The 20020-nt window shown below is 44.4% G+C and overlaps 1 protein-coding gene across 4 annotated transcripts in view; it reads right to left on the reverse strand.

The window, feature by feature from the left end:
• Positions 1–10291: 10291 nt before the first annotated feature.
• The window catches only part of KIAA1328 (KIAA1328 ortholog), a 407099-nt gene continuing 397370 nt past the window's right edge, over positions 10292–20020 (reverse strand). For all 4 annotated transcript variants that reach the window (XM_065932343.1, XM_065932341.1, XM_065932344.1 and 1 more), the window contains one exon: positions 10292–12151. In XM_065932343.1, the coding sequence (XP_065788415.1) occupies positions 11941–12151 (211 nt within the window). In that variant the 3' untranslated portion in view covers positions 10292–11940. The remainder of the gene's footprint in view (positions 12152–20020) is intronic.

The following is a 20020-nucleotide window of genomic DNA, read 5'->3' on the forward strand; positions in this document are numbered from 1 at the left end:
AGGCATGGTCGGCAGCTGTGGACTGTGGAGGAGGGGCGGGAGAGGCCAGCGTCAACGCCCTGTCCAGATCTCAGACGAGGCCCTGGCTTCGAGCCAGCCACCTGGCTCTACTGCTCACAAATCCAACAGAGCACTTCCCTCCTGGGCCTCCTGGTTCCCTCTCTTCCAAGGAGCCCCCTCTCGGAGCCTCCTCGGGCTCTTCCGGACTCCCTGCCTGCCCTACATTCATGGACAGTTCGGCCTGATCATCTGGCTTTCCCCTGGGCTGGTTTCCAGGGCTGTGCCAGGCACCAAACTTGTAAGGTAGGGATGGCATCTCCATTTTTATGAATAATCCTATAAATTATCACGTGGGAGGCTTAGTGGGTATAAGTAGCTTACCTAAATGTATATAGCTCACAAGCGGTCACTGTAGGCTGCATTTAGACACTTAATATTCCAACAGGCGGATAAGCAGTCCACAGAACAATACAGCCCAGCCGGAAGGTGGGCTGAAACAGAAGCTCCACAGGCACAGTTGGAGCGGAAAGGAGTTGCTACTGGAGGGAAGGAGTTGAAAGAAAGGATTGCCTGGGGGTGAGGAGTCAGGAAAACATGGCGGCAGAGACAGCGGAGGCCGGCCTGGAAAGATCCATCGGAAAGCGAGGGGCTCGGAATTCACAGAGGCAGGAAGAAGCAGTGTGTCTTCGGGAGATGCCCAAAGGCTGCGGGTGGCAAGGGGAGCGGAATGCAGGGAGGGAGGGGAGGTGGAAAGGAATGCGGGTGAGGTGCCGAGAACCTGGGGTGTCTCTTTCAGGGGTGTGCTCCTTGACCCACAAGCACTGCAGACTCCTCTGGACTTGAGGCCGGGAAGTTACAAATCTCAGATTTCTTTTGGAAAGAAAAGGCTCGTCAGTGTGGGGGTGCAGTGGCGGCGTCCCAGGCCCCACTCTCCCTCGTGAGAGTTGCGAGCAGCCTGGAAAAGTGCCAAGAGGGCTGGACTTTGGAAACACAGCTCTGTTTCATGTCTTCCCTCCCTCCCTTCCTCCCTCCCTCCTACCCATCCTCCCTCCTAGCCCCTTCCCTGTCCATCTAGCCGAGAAACAAGGACTGAGAGCCTGCAGGTGCCAGCAGCCACGCTGAGCTCTGGGGAGTCGTTGATGAAGGAGAGTGACATCCTAGTCTGGCCGTCATGCGGCCTCCGTCTACAGGAGGAATCAGATATATAGGCAACCGAGCAGAGTGCCGCTGCGTACACAGGGCCGATGCGTGCACAAGGGCCAAGACAGCTGCTAAGAAGGTCGGGAAAGGAACATTACAGTGCTTTCAGGCGCTAAGCGAAGCTCACGGTGGCTGGAGCCCAGAAGTCTAGAGAGAGAGCAGGAAAAGGGGGCTGGAGGTTTCCAGACTGCAGCGAGCCAAACCACCAAGAGCCTTGTGTGTTGTGCTCGAAGTCCAGGCTCTCAAAGGGCGATAGAAAACTACCTCTCACGTGAGCCAGGCTGTGATGTGATGACAACCCTGGTAGTTTTCTGGAGGATAGTCATAACAGGTTACCCTCCCTGGGCACTGATTTATTTTCTGCCAAGCGCTCTCCAGACATTCGTTTATTTAACCTTCACAATAACCTTGTGACGTAGGTTCCATTGCAATCTCCATTTAAAGATAGGAGTGAAGCAGAGAGAGGTGAAGTCACACTTGTAAGGATGAATCTGGGCCACTGGACAGGAACGTCAACGAATGGACCATTGTACTAGAAAAGTGAGCAGTGGGCAGGCCAATAAGTAGAAGGACTCGGGGCTACTTAGAGACTGAGGGTAGGAGAGCAGAGACATGAGAAATGACCCTCCCAATCCTCTTTCCAAGTATTTACTTGGGATGCTCCACTCAATGCTCTGACGACCTTGGGTAAGTCTTGTTAAAACAATTGCATTATTGGTGCCAATGATGTCACCCTCAAATTTTAGGTGTGCACAGATGTATGCCTAGTCTCATTCCATTAAGGATTTGAGGTAGCTTACAAGAAGAGCCCCATGCAGTAGTCTTTTTAAAGTATGAAAAGAGGCCACTGAATAAGACCCTCAGGGCCCAGCCCTGAGTCTGGCCCATGGGAAGAGCTTCATGAGTTTCTGAGGCTTTCCTGGCACACCTACTGGCCTCTACTCCACAAGCCCGAAGTTTTGTACACATTCCTCCCTTTCCGGTCCTTCTTCGCTGGCTTTCTGCCCTCTTGCATCATCACCCTGCAGTGACATTATTTTTGTCCCCCATCGCAGTTTCTTCCCATCCATGACTTGGTTCTCTCCTGTTACTAGCAGTCCCTGAATTCTGCATCTCCAGGGAGCTCCTCTGATGATTCCCCCATGCACCCCATGGAGGGAAACTGTTTCCTGAAACACATATATAGATTTATATGCATGTTTATTAAGCACAGATTCATGCGTTGTGATAAATATATGCCACAAATCAGAGGTGACCCCCCCCCAACAATAATCAAGGGTATCACACCCTGACAGAGTGATTTCCAGGTCAACATAAAGGAGTAATAAAGATTACTTACTTATTAATTACAACATAAAGAAGTAATACAGTTGGCCTGTGCAGCTTTTCTCCGAGGACACAGAAGGTTTCCATCAGTCCTTCTCAAATCATAAAAATTGCTCATGGATTCTTGGTAACACCTTGGGGGACCAGTCTGGGAATCGAGGGGAGGCCCCTCTAACTAGGAAAAGCACCCTGTAGCTTGTCCGAACTTTCTCTTCCATCAGCTCTTCTGGTCTCTCCTTCCTTCACAAGCTGATTTCTAAGATGAGCAGTTGTGGATGCATCGCTCTCCCTGACACCTCACAAATCGAAGCTTTCACTCAAGCCATCTCAGAGCCTTGGAGATGAGGTGTTTGCTCGTGACTTTCCAGCACTCCTTGCCACCCAGTAACCAATGCCCCAGGACATTTCTCTTGTGGTGGCTTTATGAAATCTAATTCATATACCATATAATGTACTAATTTAAAAAGTACAGTTTAGTCAGTGGTTTTTTAGTATAGTCACAGTTATGCAACCATCATAATAAATTTTTAGAATGTTTTCATCACCCTAAGAGACATCCCACACTTTTTGGCAGTCATTCTCCATTACCCCCATCCCCTACCACCCTAGGCAACCATTAATAGACTCTGTCCCTGTGGCTCTGCCCATCTGGACATTTCATGTAAATGAAATCATACTATACGAGGTCTTTTTGACTGGCCTCTTTTACTTAGTTTTATGCTTTCAAGGTTCATTCATGTTGCAGGTTGCATTTCTCTTCTTTTTATTGCCAAATATTCCACGTGTCCATATGCTACATTTTGTTTATTCATTAATCAGCTAATAGACATTTGGGTTGTTTCTACCTTTTGGTTATTATAAATAATGATGCTGTGAATATCCATGAAAAAAATTTTCTGTAGACCTATGTTTTTATTTCCAGATGTTTGAGCTGAATTTAGAAAAGGCAGAGGAACCAGAGATCAAATTGCCAACGTCCATTGGATCATAGGAAAAGCAAGAGAATTCCAGAAAAAATACTACTTCTGCTTTATTGACTATGCCAAAGCCCTTGACTGTGTGGATCACAACAAATTTTGGAAAATTCTTAAAGAGATGAGAATACCAGAACACCTTAAATGCCTCCTGAGAAACCTGTATGCAGGTCAAAAAGCAGCAGTTAGGTCTGGACATGGAACAACGGACTGGTTCAAAATTGGGAAAGGAGTGTGTAAAGGCTGTATATGTCACCTGCTTATTTAACCTATATGCAGAGTACATCATGCTGGGCTGGATGAACTCCAAGCTGAAATCAAGATATGCAGATGATACCACTCTAATGGCAGAAAGCAAAGAGGATCTAAAAGCCTCTCAAGGAAAGTGAAAGAAGACAGTGAAAAAGCTGGTTTAAAACTCAACATTCAAAAAATGAAGATCATGGCATGTGGTCTCATCACTTCACGACAAATAGAAGGGAAAAAGTGGAAGCAGTGACAGATTTTATTTTCTTGGGCTCCAAAATCACTGCGGATGCGACTGCAGCTATGAAATTAAAAGATGCTTGCTCCTTGGAAGGAAAGCTATGACAAAGTTAGACAGCAAATTATAAAGCAGAGACATCACTTTGCTGACAAAGGTCCATATAGTCAAAGCTATGGTTTTTCCAATAGTCATGCACAGATGTGTGAGTTGGACCATAAAGAAAGCTGAGTGCGGAAGAACTGATGCTTTCAAACTGTGGTGCTAGAGAAGACTCTTGAGAGTCCCTTGGACTCCAATGAGGGCAAATGCAGTCAAACCTAAAGGAAATCAACCCCGAATGTTCATTAGGACTGATGCTGAAGCTGAAGCTACAATACTTTGGCTACCTGATATGAAGAGCTGACTCATTGAAAAAGACCCTGGTGCTGGGAAACATTAAGGGCAGGAGGAGAAGGGGGCAACAGAGGATGAGATGGTTGGATAGCATCACCGACTCAATGAACATAAGTCTGAGCAAGCTCCAGGAGATAGTGAAGGACAGGGAAACCTGGCACGCTGCAGTCCATGGGGCCGCAAAGAGACGGACAAGACTTTAAGAGTAGGACACGACTTTGCGACTAAGCAATGTTTTTATTTCTCTTGGGTCTATACCTAGGGGTACAATTGCTAGTCATATGGTAACTTTATGTTTAGCTTTTTGAGGAACTTACAGACTGTTTTCCAAGACAGCTATATCATTTCACATTCCATTCAGCATAATATGAGGATTCGTAGAAATTTCTTATTTTCCTGTAAGATCTTCCTGTTTGATATCACTGTTGCCACTACTGGGGTGCAGCATCTCATCAACCCTCCCGTCCAGTGTTTCCATGAAGCGAGCTCCAATGGAGCAAGTCCTGACTTTTTTCTGTGTCCCATGCTCATCACTTCCTCCTTAATGCTCTGTTATTTATCTTTCCAGTCAGGGGCAATCTGACTTCATTTTGTGCACATTCTCAACAGAGCAAGGTTGATTTAAGTACTGCATTCAAGGTCTTTCTTTCCAACTCAGTCCCTGGAAAGCGACATGAATCCTAGGTTGTCTGATCTGCCGTCCCAACTCTCCTCTGGGTGGGCTGTCCCACGGTCCAATCTTGGGAGGTGTATTAGGAAGCCTGATTCTAATAGCAGCATCTCCACTCTACAGTCTTCTATCCAATCCTAGGATGGAGTGACAGGTCTCCCAGCACCTCATCTGACCTGTGCAACAGCTGTCTCTGCCTAAAGTGCTCCCTGCTTAGGCTAGAGGAAGGCTTGTATGGAACAAAGGAGTACACCCACAGAACTTGACACTTGTCTCCCAGGCCCCTTCTAGCTCCACAGTTTAGCAGTTGAGGCCCAACACCTAACCTCTCCAAGATCAGTTTCCTCATCTCTAACAGGGGGATACTGCCGCCCAAGTTTTAGGATTAAATGAGGTAAGGCATCTACAGACCTCGCTCAGCACTTAGTAGGCACGCAGTACTGGTTTCCTTCCTTCACTTTCTTATCCACACCCCCGCTCCCCCATAGAGCGTGACACTCCTGCCTGGCAGATATTTCTGAGCAAGTGATTCTAAAATAGTTCACGGCTTTTTGTTGAAGGATGGAACTCCAGTGCCTGGCATCCAGCAGTCTTCACAATTTGGGCCTGGCCTGTTTCTCTCAGTGCATGCCCATGTGTTCTTGTCTGGAACCTCAACTACTAGCTGGGACCACCAAGGCATTCTTTCAAAGCACATCCTGAGCTTTCTCACCAATGAGCATTCAGCTTCTGTATTTTCCCACATACCACATCTCTCCCCACCCTCCATCTGTCTTAGATATTCTTCCCAAGCCCAGGTTACAATTCCCTCCTTTTTTGCCTCCTCCCACAAATTCTAAGTAAACTCAGTCTAGCAATTTGCTATCTGAAACTATAGTGTTTACCAGTCACTGGGAAATTTACTGAGATAACTTTTGTTTATCAGTCAATCCTAAAGGAAATAGTCCTAAATATTCATTGGAAGGACTCGTGTTGAAGCTGAAACTCCAGTACTTTGGCCAAATGATGCAAAGAACTGACTCACTGGAAAAGACCCTGATGCTGGGAAAGATTGAAGGTGGGAGGAGAAGGGGATGACAGAGGGTCAGATGGTTGGGTGGCATCACTGACTCTATGGACATGAGTTTGAGCAAGCTCTGTGAGTTGGTGACGGACAGGGAAGCCTGGCATGCTTCAGTCCATGGGGTTGCAAAGAGTCGGACACGACTGAACTGAGCTCTTGCTTTATTATTGTTAAAAATTTAGAGTATGAACTATGTATAAAATAGGTGACTAATGAGAACCTACTGCTCAGCACAAGGTACTCTACAGAGCTGAATCTACGTGTGTGTAACTGATTCACGTAAGTCATACAGCAGAAAGTGGCACAACACTGTAAAGCAACCATGCTCCAATAAAAACCAATTTAAAAAGCACGAAGCTTTGTCTTCTATCTAGTCTGTTAGCTCGCTGAGAAATAAATGGCAGTAATGATAGCTACCACTAAGGAAGCACTGTATGTGTCAGGGACTATTCCGAGGCCCTTCACATACATTCAGGGCGTCCCTGGTGGCTCACAGGCAAAGAATTGGCCTTGCATGAAGGAGACCCGGGTTCGATCCCTGCGTCGGGAAGATCCCCTGGAGAAGGAGATGACAAACCATGCCAGTGTTCTTGCCTGGAGAGTCCCATGGACAGAGGGGCCTGGCGGGCTACAGTCCCTGGAGTGGCAGAGAGTCGGACATGACCGAGTAGCTCACGTACATTATCTCATTGAATTTTACTCTTATAACCTTCCTGTGAGGCATGCATTATCTTCCTTATTTTATAGGTTAGCAAATTTAGGCTTAGTGCGGTCAATAAATTGCCTAAGATTAGTCAGCTAGGAAGCAGTATAACTGAGATTTGGATAAGATCTAATTAGTTCCATGTGCTGTGTTTAGTTGCTCAGTCGTGTCCCACTCTTTGTGACTCCATGACTCCCCTGTTCATGGGGATTCTCCAGGCAAGAATACTGGAGTGGGTTGCCATGCCCTCCTCCAGGGGATCTTTCCAACCCAGGGATCGAATCCAGGTCTCCTGCATTACAGGTGGATTCTTTTACCATCTGAGCCACCAGGGAAGCCCAATTAGTTCCATAACCTGTGCTGTTACTCTCTTCCTTTGTGGGGCCAACAGCATGTGACACAATGATGGGCCCAGGGGAGCCACTCAACTGACCGAAACCACCAATGAAGACAAGCTTGGGTTTTGGCAGGTCATGGTCAAAGTAGTTGGCTGCCCTATTGACAATGTATGATATAGGTCATTCCTACTGGTTTTACATCTACCACTTCCCCCAGCCAGTTGAAGGTGGACCTCACTCTCATTTGGCAACTGTCTTTTTAGAAGAAGTCCTAACTAGGGCTGTAACAACCTTTATTATTTACAGAAGACAGTGATGTCCATTATGCCACTTGGAGAGATTTAGCTTTTTCCCAGGGATTTTCTTTAATCTTCCCATGGCTTCCACCTCCATGAACAGAAAGAAGTTCTAGACGGTGGCATTCACTCCTTGAGGGATACCAACCTAAATCCCCTGAAGAAAGGACATGCTGTGTTTCTGCCTGCTTTGGTCCAAGCAGTCTACAAAAGCTCACCTCACGAGTGATGGCGGTGGAATGTTCAATCCTAGTTGAGATTCTTAAAAATACTCATCTTCGAACATACATCAAAGGAGTGATGTCCTGCAGTGGCGGAGGCGGGGCTGGGGGGGTGCGGTCCTTGCTTGGTGGCCAGACCTACCGCTGGCAGGATATGAGAGCTCACTTTTCTCTGAACTTTATTCATCTGTAAAATCAAAGTGATGGATTTTATGGGCTCTAAGGTCCAATCCAGCCACAGACTTCTGTGACTCTGGAAGGTGATGGAATTGTGGTGAGGAGAGCAGAAAAGGACCCAGGCACATTTTCCAGGTGCTTGCTCAATTCTGAGCATGTATGTGGTGGAACTGGATGTGAGTGAGCTATGAGGCTGAAGCCTGAGAGGGTAAAAGGTCCCAGTTCTGAATGGAACAATGGAACCCTAGGGGCTCAGGAACAACCCACCTTGAATAGCAAATCTGAGAAACTCAGAAGGAACCGCACGGCAGGTTACCAACTTATGAAGCGGGCTCTCTCTCTGCGTTTATTCTTCCTCTGAGGATCAGGCCTTGTTCCTAGACTCAAGAGTAATCTTACTTCAATCGGGTCAAACACTACTTAGTTTTCAGCTTGGGAGCCATTTGAGTGATGACTTTGCTCTCATCACTTCTGTCTCTGAGCAGCAGCTGCAAAGGTCCCTGGTTCAGAGGGAGGTGCCAAGCTGGCGAGGGGAGCAGGGACAGGATAGGGCCTTTAGCTCTCTTAGTTGAATCCACAGATGTGATCTCAAAACTCAGCACTTCAGGCTTGCGAGCCCTTGCTGGTGTTTTCCCAGCACCTAAAGCCAACTGTGTGCTGTTTAGTCGCTAAGTCGTGTCTGACTTTTTGTGACTCCATGGACTGTAGCCCACCAGGCTCCTCTGTTCATGGGGTTGTCCATGCAAGACTACTGCAGTGGGTTGCCATTTTCTCCTCCAGGACTATTTTTCCTGTGTCCAAGTGCCAAGACAGTTCTTTACTGAGCAGTTTTGTGAAAAGGGACATAGAAGGGGCTCAGCAGTACACAGAAATTGAATCCTCCATTCTAGTGACCACATAGCCTTAGTGTTTATGTGATGGGCATGAGCTGGAGTCAGCCAGGAAACGTACAAGACATGGGTTTCTTTCAATTGACCATAAGCTCCTGTTGCTTTAACAAATACTAAGTGAAATGATAACCCAAGGCTCTGTTTTTGTTTTCAAGCTAAACTCCACTTATCTGATGAGGGATGTTCAAGGAGCAATTCAGTATCAAAACCACATGGGGAAAATAGCCATACAGATAATTTATTACCATAAAACCTCATAAAAAGAAACACTGGCCCACATTAAAAATAACATACCCTGAGGTGGGGATAGAGGGTGAGTTAGTCTGTCAGAGCCCCCACCCTAAGGATGGTAGTCTTCATCTGGCTCTGCTCCTTAGGCCTGGACCCTCCCTGGCATCTGAGACCAGCAAATCTCTCGTATGAGAGCAGAGTCAAGGGAAAGGAGGGCCCCTGGAGGAGGAGGGAGCCCCTTCCTCCCACGATATTCGGGGTGCTCTAGACAAGCCCCCACCATGGAGGTCAGGCTTGTGAACACAAGCGTGCCTCCAGGAAGGGTGACCGCCAGGAAAACCTTTCCCTTGGCAGACTTAGCTTTTGAAATCACGCACTTTGGGCCCTACTTAAGGAGCGTCTGTTGGCATTTGTCCTTCCCCATTTTGCAAATGTTGACTGGTGTTTCTCTCCTAGAATGGTGGGAGGCAGGGTGGGGAAGTGGTAACACCAGCAGCAACCCCCGCACGTGTCCAGCCTTGCTTTGGGGAAGTGGCTGGAGGCTGGGTAAGTGCATCCCAGTCACTGTCGAGAGCGCTTACTGAGAGAAAAGGCAGATCCCTGTGTGTCGGACCCTCTCCCTTGGTAGCTTAGTCTGCAATTAGGTTAAGCCTCCAGGCTCCACAAAAGCCTCGAGGCTCTACAACAACCTTTTCATACATATATATAGATCTCAAAGTGAGACACAGATTGAAATGTTAACATATACTGTTCAATTCATAATGAAGACATTAGACCAGACACAAATTCACATCCTATTGCCCTGACATCCAGGAAATGCCTACAGGATAGAGAAAGGCAACTGGTGGGGGACTGTGGCATATGAAAAACAGGTTAATTGATGCTCTGCTGAAAATCCATCTTTGCTGTTCCAGATTGCTCATTCAGGAGAGGTAAGCAAGCAGTTAAACTCCATTTTGTGGCATGTGATCCCCAAAGCCTTTAGTTTAGAGCCTACTTATGATTCTTGTAAAGGCAAACATGTTTCTTGAAGACATCACAGGCCTTTTCGTGGTCTTTCTGGCATCCTCTCACTCCAGAGAGCAGTAAGGACACTGGTGTCCAGGAGGGGAAAGTGTGGTTGTGGATGATTTGAAGGATCCGGGTGTACTTAAGGTGGGCATGACACAGGGAGCAACAGAAAGATAGCTCAGGAATCTAACTTTAACTGAGAAAGTGACCAAGGGCTCTCAGCTTGTTTTCACTCCCCCCCCCTTTTTTTTTGCCACACCAAGAAAAGCCTATTTTCCAAAGGCTTTTGGAATGGGATGGCATTGATTCAATTACTTTCACAGGGGTGAACTTTCAGAGAAGACTGTAATCTGCAATAATTTTCAACTGAATGACTATAGCTAGTTTGTCCTGACCTGATATTTCCCTCAGATTGAGCATATGGTATTGGCAGGCTATATTCCTTCCTCCAAAGGACAAAAAGATGCAAGTGAAGGAAGGCTGGGCCAAGGTGAGAGGGCCCAGCCTGAAAAGACAATGAGATCTGGATTTATCCAGACATGGAAGCTGCTCTGCAGGCTGTAGGCTGAAATAATCTAGTTTTGATAAAGACTTCAAGGAAACCACGTGTCTCACTAATTGCAGGCTGCCCTGCATGTTCTGACCTTGGCTACTAATAATGACTGACAGTCTCAGTTCACGTCTGGGGTTGGTGAAAGGGAGAGTGAGAAAAGCAACACCCCTACGCCAAATAAAGTCATCTAGTAATACACATCTCCACACACCGCCCCCCCCCCGGCTTCCAAGGACTGGAAAGTTTTAAATTCACTGGCTCTACCGGGCTCATGATACTGCCCATCAGCTTGGGATGCTGCTAGAGTCCACTAAAGCCCTCTGTAAGCAAAGCAACCCAGCTCAAGAGCTCTGCCTAACAGGAGAGCTGAGAATCGGGGTTTTGGGTGTAATTCTCCCACAGGCTTTCTCTGGGGGGCCCACTGGAGAACAGGGGGGAACATTACCTGGCAAGAGGAGGTGGTTCTGTGGGGCCAAGAGACAGTGGCCTTGGGCAGAGCACATGCAAGGCCTGGTCGACCAGGGCTCTGACTCCTCATGGGGAGAGATGGGAGGCCAGGAAGCCTATGAGCCTGCAGCCACTGATGAAAGTTCATGAGGGTGAATAAGACAGACACTTGGATCAAGGAAAGATACCGAGAGACTGCTCTAACTTACCCAAGGAAATGGCAGATGGGAGGACAAGCATTTTGGCCAGCACCTCCACTGGGGTAGCACTCTCTTATGTAATCTAATGCCAGTTTCCAAGGGCTGGGGTGTGGGGGGTGGATCTCTCTAGCTCATTAAGCACTCTAGGGTATGGGGTGGGCAGCTGCCAAGGCTGATGACTGCAGAGGCTGACTCACGATTGGCCCTCAGTGTTGCTTGTGATGGGAAGGGCACCGACTCCAACTTCAGAATTAACTGACTGCATTGCAAAGAGGTAGGTGGTAAGAAAACAGGGGGGAGAGGTAAAAGGGTCTACGTTTTCAAAACTGCTTATGTTACAAAGGGGCTATGTTGAAACCAGAGGCATCTTTCAGTGGAAAGGTTTTCCCTGTGTACAAAACACAGCCCAACTTTTCCAGCAAAATACTGAAAAGGAAACACTCTTGAATGAGGCTAAGTAAACAATGGCCTCTGCCACGCAGTATGTGTCCTTTGTTAATTTTCTAATCTCTGCTTAGCAAACAAAGGCTACTGCCCTCCACCCTCACCCACCCTTAACGTGTTACCTACTGATTGGTCTAATCAGAAACACCCTGGGTTGTTAGAATGATTTCTAAATTCCATACATAACAGTATGCTAGTGAGATAGGTCCCTGTGAAAGGAGAGACACAATTACAGTTAAATAATTTAAAATCCTATATCGGTACATAAAGACACCCACTCATTTCTGATGGAAACTCTGCAGCGCATGCTTCAGCGTCAAATGAAAAAGATATCTTCTAGAATCTGATTCTCCTCCAGGTCTTCAGGGGTGCTGCCAGCCCTGGTCTTGTTCCAGGTTGATTTCAGAGGACTGAGTCGGCAAGTACTGTGATTCCATGACCCAGCTTCTCTGGAGCGATGGGGCCGCGGTTTGGAAGCAGTCTTTGGACTCAGAGATTGAACCAAATCCAACAGAGACGTCTCATACCTGTAACACATGCAAGCCAGACAGAAAATGAGCAAGTTGGCAGAACATTAAAATCCAAAAAGACCACAGAGATGGGCTGCCCAGGATAAGAATCAGATCACAGATCACATCATACACAAGAGGGCCTTCTCTGCGAACTTTAGGAAAGGTAAACACCAGAAGGGACTTGCTGTCTGTCTGTCTCTAATAAGCCCTTCTTTTCTGCTGACTACTAACCTGTGAAGAGAGACTGTGGAGTGGGCAAGGTAACATGGTAGCAGTAATGATATTAGTAGTGACATTTGCCACCAATTTCAGGCTCTGTTCTCAGCGCTTTGCATGTATCTTCCTTTCATTTAACCCTCTACACAACCCTATGACGTAGGTCCCCATTAGTTACATGAAGAAACTAAGCTTCTGAGAAGTAACTTGTTGAGCAAGAAGCCACTACCCGCTCAGTCAGGATTTGAACCTAGGTCATTTGCTTCCAGCATTCACACACAGGGCACTTTTAAAGCTGCCTCGCAGTCTTTGCCGTCAGAGAGACTTGCTAAAATCTCTCTTTAAGACCACCTTACCTGTCTCCTGAGACACCTGTATGCAGGTCTAAAAGTAACAGAACCTTACATGGAACAACTGACTGCTTCAAAATTGGGAGAGGAGTACGACAAGGTTGTATATTGTCACCCTGCTTATTTAACTTATATGCAGAGTGTTTTTGTTGTTCAGCTGCCAAGTCAAGTCCAACTCTTCATGTCCACAGAGTCACATGCAACTCTATGGACTGCAGCATGCCAGGCCCGCCTGTCCCTCACTGTTTTCTGGAGTTTGCCCAATTCACGTCCATTGAACTGATGATGCCATCAAACCATCTCATCCTCTGTTGCCCTCTTCTCCTTCTGCCTTCTATCTTTCCCACCATCGGGGTCTTGATGTGAAGAGCTGACTCGTTGGAAAAGACCCTGATGCTTGGGAGAGATTGAAGGCAAAAGGAGAAGGAGGCAGCAGAGGATGAGATGGTTTGATAGCACCACCGAATCAATGAACGTGAATCTGAGCAAACTCCAAGATAGAGAAGGACATGTGCTGCAGTCCATGGGGTCATTGAGTTGGATACAACTTCGTGACTGAACAACAACAATAAATCAACATGTGATAAGTATTCAATAAATGCTAATTTTGTCCTGATATACTACTCCCACTTTCTCAAGAATCTTGGAAAAGGAACTCTTACTTGAAACTAAAGAAATCCCTCTAAAGAAGGAGTGCCTTGGTGTCTGGCATTTTTATAAAAAAGTAAACTTAGAGCAGTTTAGAGGCAGAGAAACAAATTATGGTCGATAACATCTCATCCACGTCTCACTGTTTTTATCTCCAGTATCGGAAGCCAAAGGCACAAAAGGATCTCTCTGCACATTCATTCACACAAAGGGTCGCATCATTTCTACGGACAGAACGTGAAGCCTAAGCAGGGTGTGTGTGACTTGCATAGCTGCACGGGGCCCCACACACAGCTCAGGGCTCTGCTGCGGCTGCCCTGAAATCCTTAGTGACCTCACCTCTGACCTCGTCTATCAGAAATGAAGTCTGATGGAACAAGGAAGCACGCATGTGAGAGAGGAGGTACGCTGGGCAATGTGTGGGTTCTGGCCCGCAGCACTGTGTGTATGCCAGACAGCTGGCTCCTGCCCGTGTGCACCTTCCCGCCAGAGCAGTGTGGGGGTGGTGGTGCAGGGCCCCAGATGAGTCACGTGATGGTGACAGAAGGGGCGGTGGTGGTGGCACTGGCGGGAGGCTGGCTTGCCTTCTTCCCAGAGCTTATTCCCAAGGTGAAAATATTAGCTCTCTGGCCTGAGCATGGAGTTAAGAACTGCCAGTGCTTAGGCAATAAATGCCAGTAAATTACAAAATAAAAGCAAGCATGTGGACACTGTAACATAGCATATCAAAGTGATACTAGGATTCTTCAAAGAGTTTAGAATCTCTGATGTTAAATGCTGTTGCAACATTGCAAAGCAAATATCCACTGGTTGAGAAATAGAAATTAAATATAAAGGTTACTGCATTTGATGGAAAAGAACATTGTTTTTATATGCAGCTTCAAATGAACAGATAAATGAGGAGTACAGTTTTAAAATTCACTTTTCTTTGTAATTTAAGATACGGTAATAGAAAGCATAACAGGCATTTTCAATTATCTACAAACCATCAAGTGACTTTTGCTCTCTTGCATGACCTCTACAAGTTACAAGAAATGCTAGAGAAAACATTAAAATGGCATTGTACAAATTTAAATTGATAAACACATATGAAATTAATGTGTATGAAGAGTTAAATCTTTAAAAAATTTTTTCCATAAGAAGCATCAGCTTTAGACATACTAAAATTTATATTTTGAAATAATTTATTAGAAATCTATCCAAGTGGTGTCACAGTCTATAAAATATTCTTAACAGTTCAAGTGTCAGTTGCATCAGCAGAAAGATCCTTCTAAAAATTAAAAATCACCAAAATTTGTGTGATCTTTCATTTGCCAAGAGCAACTAATCTGCTTTTAATTATATCACTTAAAATAAAGTTGCTAAAAGTATAAACTTTGATGATCTAATAAATGAATTTGAAGAAATGTGAACCAGAAAAATTTTATGATCAACCAAGTTATCACATTAATAGAGTATTATTATTTATTATATTATATAAAATTATGATATCAAAATATAATTTTTTGCTAACTGTAGGTTTATGATATTATTCATATATCATGTGTTTTTTTTAAATTTTTAATTGAAGGATAATTGCTTTACAGAATTCTGTGGTTTTCTGTCATACATCAACAAGAATCATGCATAGGTACACCCATGTCCCCTCCCTCCCATCTCCCAGTCCACTCCGCCCGTCAGCCTGTGGCAGAGCCCCTGTTTGAGCTCCCTGCGTCAGACAGCAGATTCCCACTGGCTGTGTTTCACACATGGTGCTGTGAATGTGACTCTCCCCACACATCCCTCTTCCCCTCCTCTCCTCCCACTAGTCCACAGGTCTGTGCTCCATGCCTGTTTCTCCACTGCTGCCCTGAAAATAAATTCATCAGTGCCAACTCTTCAGACTCCATATGTATGTGTCAGTTTACAATATTTATCTTTCTGACTTACTTCACTCCGTATAACGGGCTCTAGTTTTGTCCACCTCATTAGAGCAGATTCAATGCGTTTCTTTTTATGGCTGAGTGGTATTCCACTGTGTGTATGCACCACAGCTTCTTTATCCATTCATCTGCTGATGGACATCTGGGCTGCTTCCATGTGCTAGCTATTGTGAATAGTGCTGCAGTGAACATTGGGGTACATGTGTCTTTTTCAGTTTTAGTTTCCTCAGGGTATATGCCTAGGACTGGGATTGCTGGGTCATACGGTGGTTTTATTACTAGCTTTTTAAGGAGTCTCCATACCGTCTTCCATAGTGGCTGCATCAGTTTACATTCCCACCAACAGTGCAAGACCGTTCCCTTTTCTCCACACCCTCTCCAGCATGAATTGTTTGTAGACTTTTTGATGATGGTCATTCTGACTGGTGTGAGGTGGTATCTCATTGTAGTTTTGATTTGCATTTCTCTGATAATGAGTGATGTTGAGCATCTTTTCAAGTGCTTGTTAGCCATCTGTATGTCTTCTTTGAAGAAATGTCTCTTCAGGTCCCTTTCCTACTTTCTTCTTAAAGGAAATTAAATTTCTTCTTAAAGGAACATACTTTGTGGTTTAGTACCTTTAACCACATTTTTTAATCCTATTTTTTGAACAAAAGATTTTCATTTTGCATTGATCTTGTAAGTTATATAGCTGACCTGGCCCTTAAGTCTCAGCCAAAATCAGACTAGCATTTCAGGCATGGAAATGTCATATTTTTTCTATGGTATGAAAATCTATAAGTTGAAATCCTTTCTAGTAGAAAATTTTCTTTTTTAGCAGAAAATTTTTTGCAGCTTTTATTCACATAGCATTAAGCCAATGTTTCAATACAATTGCTTCTATCATTTAAAACAACGATTTCTGCGTTCAACTAAAACATCTTTATTTAGGGTGCAAGCCAGTGAGTGAGTTGGATACCAGCTTCTAAGAAAGTTTGTTTACAAGCAAGACAGACCTACTTCATGCCCAAGGAACAGGCTTTGTTTGAACTTTCTTTGGAGGCACGTAACAATGTTGTGCTAATATCCATCTCTTCATACAGACCATTAATTTAGTTTAAAATCAGAAACAATGGGAAGCCTATTTTTAAATACAATTTCAAATTTTTGTTGTATACAAAACAAGGAGAGATAGTCTAAGTAAACAAATTAAACCAGTTGCCTTTTCTATTAAAAAATAGAACTAAAATAATTGGGGATTAGGAATTACACCAGAAATCAATCAATTCGGAGATGCAAATTGAGATTCAGAATAACAATAAGACTTTGAGTTTAAAGACTGATTTTAAAGGTACTAACTTATTAATCATTTGAAAAATAGTTGTGGGCTTCAAATTTCTTCAAAGTATTTTTATTCAGATGCAATATAGTAAAAAGATGTTTATAGAGTGATTCACAACATCACTGAGAATTAGATCTGCTGTATTAGTTAGGATAAATTAGGGTACACAGCAGTAACAAATTAACCTCAAAATTCCAGCGGCTCAATACAATTTAAATACATCCCATGCTTATGCTATGTGCTCAAAGCAGGTGCAGGCAGACAGTAACTCCACCGTCTGACAAGGTAACGTGAGCTTCACTGTTGTCTTGGCAGGGAAGAGAAGCTGAAGAATCTTACAAAGATTCTCCATAGCCATGTAGGATGTGATGTAACACTTCTTACATTTCATTGGCCAGAGTCAGTCATGGATTGGAAGAGAGGAGAACTGGGTATTGCTAAACGCCAGTAACGCCCACCACTGAAGAATGGGTCTGAGACATAATTTGGAATGATTCTCTCATTTTACCAATGAAGAAACTGAGGTTCAGAGAAGCAGAAGTCAACTGCTGAGAGTCACAAAGCAACTGGGTGGCAGAGCCAAGTGTTCTTTTAACACAGTTTCCTCGACTTTCTAGACGAGTTTATCTTTAATCTTTCCATCAAGTTAAACAAGATGTGTAACCAAAGGAACAGTAAAAGAAGAAAACGGTTGCTGTTTCCAACTACATTTCATTTTAAAAGTACAGTAGGATTAGTTATAACTCAGTGTGAACACTGCCATACTCCTATTCAACAGGGCTATCTTCACCAACAATTTCATCTACCCTAAAATACAAAGGCTTATCTTCATGGATCTGCTGTCATCATAAAAATTCCATTTCTCTTGAAGCCACATTCAGTCATGGATTACGCTGCGGCAGAAGAACCAGGAAGTCTGCGGTAGGCAGGGACTTGGATTTCAGTGACAGCTCACAGCTGATTTTGTTCAGTAAATATTTTCATAGTACTTTTGGTATCAGGAAAGACCAAATAATCCGGCAGATTAAAAAGCAACAAAACAGCAAGGATTATATTAAACACCAACACTTGAGAAGTCACCCAACTTTACGCCAGAACTATATATGCAATAAAGCAAAATAAAAAGTGAATTCCCATGGTATTTTGTACTAACTACCAATAAAGAGCAGTGTGTTTGCTGAGGTGACATGTGACAGGATTTGATTACCCTGGCCTGGCCCTGATGGGGATGTTTTGTTTTCAAATAATGTAAAGGGACATACAACTTATTCAAATCGATAAGATACCATGCCTTGACAAAATCAGACTATATGTTAACCACAGGCATGATGATGTTGACCTTTCTTGCCTCTGCACCTCACAGAGCCAGTATTCATGGGTCACCTAGGCACACAGGTTGACTTTAACAGTTTCATTATGGAAAGGTGTCGAGCAGAAGGCTTATTTGGTCTGCTGTGCCAGTCCCATCCAGGAAGCAATCTGAACTTGGCCATCCCGGAATTTATCTATCTACCTAGAGTTCTCTTCCCTGTTTTGTTTGCTTCTGACCTAGCAGGACATTCAGACATCCGGGGGAGGATGCAGCCTCTGAAGCTCTGACTTGGCTCCACGCAACCAATTTAAGAAAGGGACGGTCTCACATGGTGTCTGAGGATATTCGCACAAGGCCAGGAAATGAAACAATTTCACAGTCCGTCCCATAGGCTGCACTGGGTAGAAAGCGAAGCATGATGCAGGAGCTTTCCCATTTCATTCTTTTTTCATCTTTGGAGATGCCAGGAGGCCTCTCCTGATTACCCTTCTCTGCTCTTTTCTTTTAAATGATGGAATGTCCCAGAGATTAATCCTTAGCTCTCATGTCTTAGGTAATTTCATTCATCCTCATGACTTTTTTTTTTTTTTATTTTTTCATCCTCATGATTTTTAATAACATCAATATATTAGTGACTCCTAAATGTATTGCTCTAACATTAACCTTGCTCTCAAGTTCCAAACTCATACACCAAATTGTTGCCTGGTATCTCCACTTGGCGGTGTGACAGGCATCAAAACAGAACTCTTCTTTCTTTTCCCTCCAAATCTTGTTCCTCCCCACCAGCCCAGCTGCGCAGGACTGCCCCAGACCTACTGTGATGCTTGACTCCTACCTCTGGGCCTGTGTGTGTGTTGAATTCTCTCCTTTGGACACTTTTCACTCAGATTTTGCTTATTTGCTTTTCTCTTTTAACAGTGATGAGAATAGGTCATTATTCTGTTTGTGTTATTATCTCCAGGGCCAAGAATGGGATCTGATATAAGGTAGGAGCTAAATATTTGTTGACAAAATGAATGGTTCTGTGGCTTAAGTTTAGCACTTTCCTCTATAAGCAGCGTTTTCAATCTTTGAAAAGCCAGTCTTTTAAAAAATTACAACATACTGCAAATATTATGAAAGTATTACTCATCCATCTATTCTTGTTTTCCTTTTGTAAAAAAGATAATATACATATGGACTGTGTAAACTACTTTTTCAGTTAAAATGTTGACAATATTTTTTCTGTATAAATTTTTTATAATATCATTTTTCATGACTTCAGGTTACTTTGTCTCCCAGATGCACTCTAATTGAGTTAACCAATCCCCTACTGAAGACAGCTTAGGTTAGGTCCAAGGTCTTCTGAGACTTTAATACTTTTTTTAAAAACACGTTGCTCAGTCATATCTGACTCTTTGCAGCCCCATGGACTATAGAGTTCATGGAATTCTCCAGGCCAGAATACTGGAGTGGGTAGCTGATACCTTCTCGAGGGGATCTTCCCAACCAAGGGATTGAACCCAGGTCTCCTGCATTGCAGGCAGATTCTTTACTAGCTGAGCCACCAGGGAAGCCCAAGAATGCTGGAGTGGGGAGCCTTTCCCTTCTCCAGGAGATCTTCTCAACCCAGGAATCAAATTGGGGTCTCCTGCATTGCAGGCATGTTCTTTACCAGCTGAGTTGAACGGAAGCCCCTTCTGAGACTAAATCAGCTGTATCTCTCATTCCTTTTTAAATCAGTCAATGCCCATAGGGTATTCACCACTCCAACTCATTCGAAGTTAGCAGAGCACTGCTATCCCTATATGTTTTATAGTTTTACCCTTTTTACCCAACACTTCCCATGCTCCCACGGCTGCTGGAAATTTCATCTTATGAGATACTCAGCTGTTTTTTGTCCTCCTCTTAGAGTACTTCCTCCATCTCCTGTTTTAACTGAAACTTGGCTCTTTCCTGAGGTCAATGTCTCCCCTACATTCTTCTCAGTGAGAACTGCTTATACTCAACATACCCTATGAATTTTAGGATCAAGAGGTAGTATTTGGACCATCATTGCTTCCATTTTTGGTGTTTGATCATTATTCTCCTGGTCTCTCATTAAACCTCTACTGCTCCAAGGATCCTGTCATCTGC

The sequence above is a fragment of the Muntiacus reevesi genome, chromosome 4, assembly GCF_963930625.1.
Source record: "Muntiacus reevesi chromosome 4, mMunRee1.1, whole genome shotgun sequence".
NCBI lineage: Eukaryota > Metazoa > Chordata > Mammalia > Artiodactyla > Cervidae > Muntiacus > Muntiacus reevesi.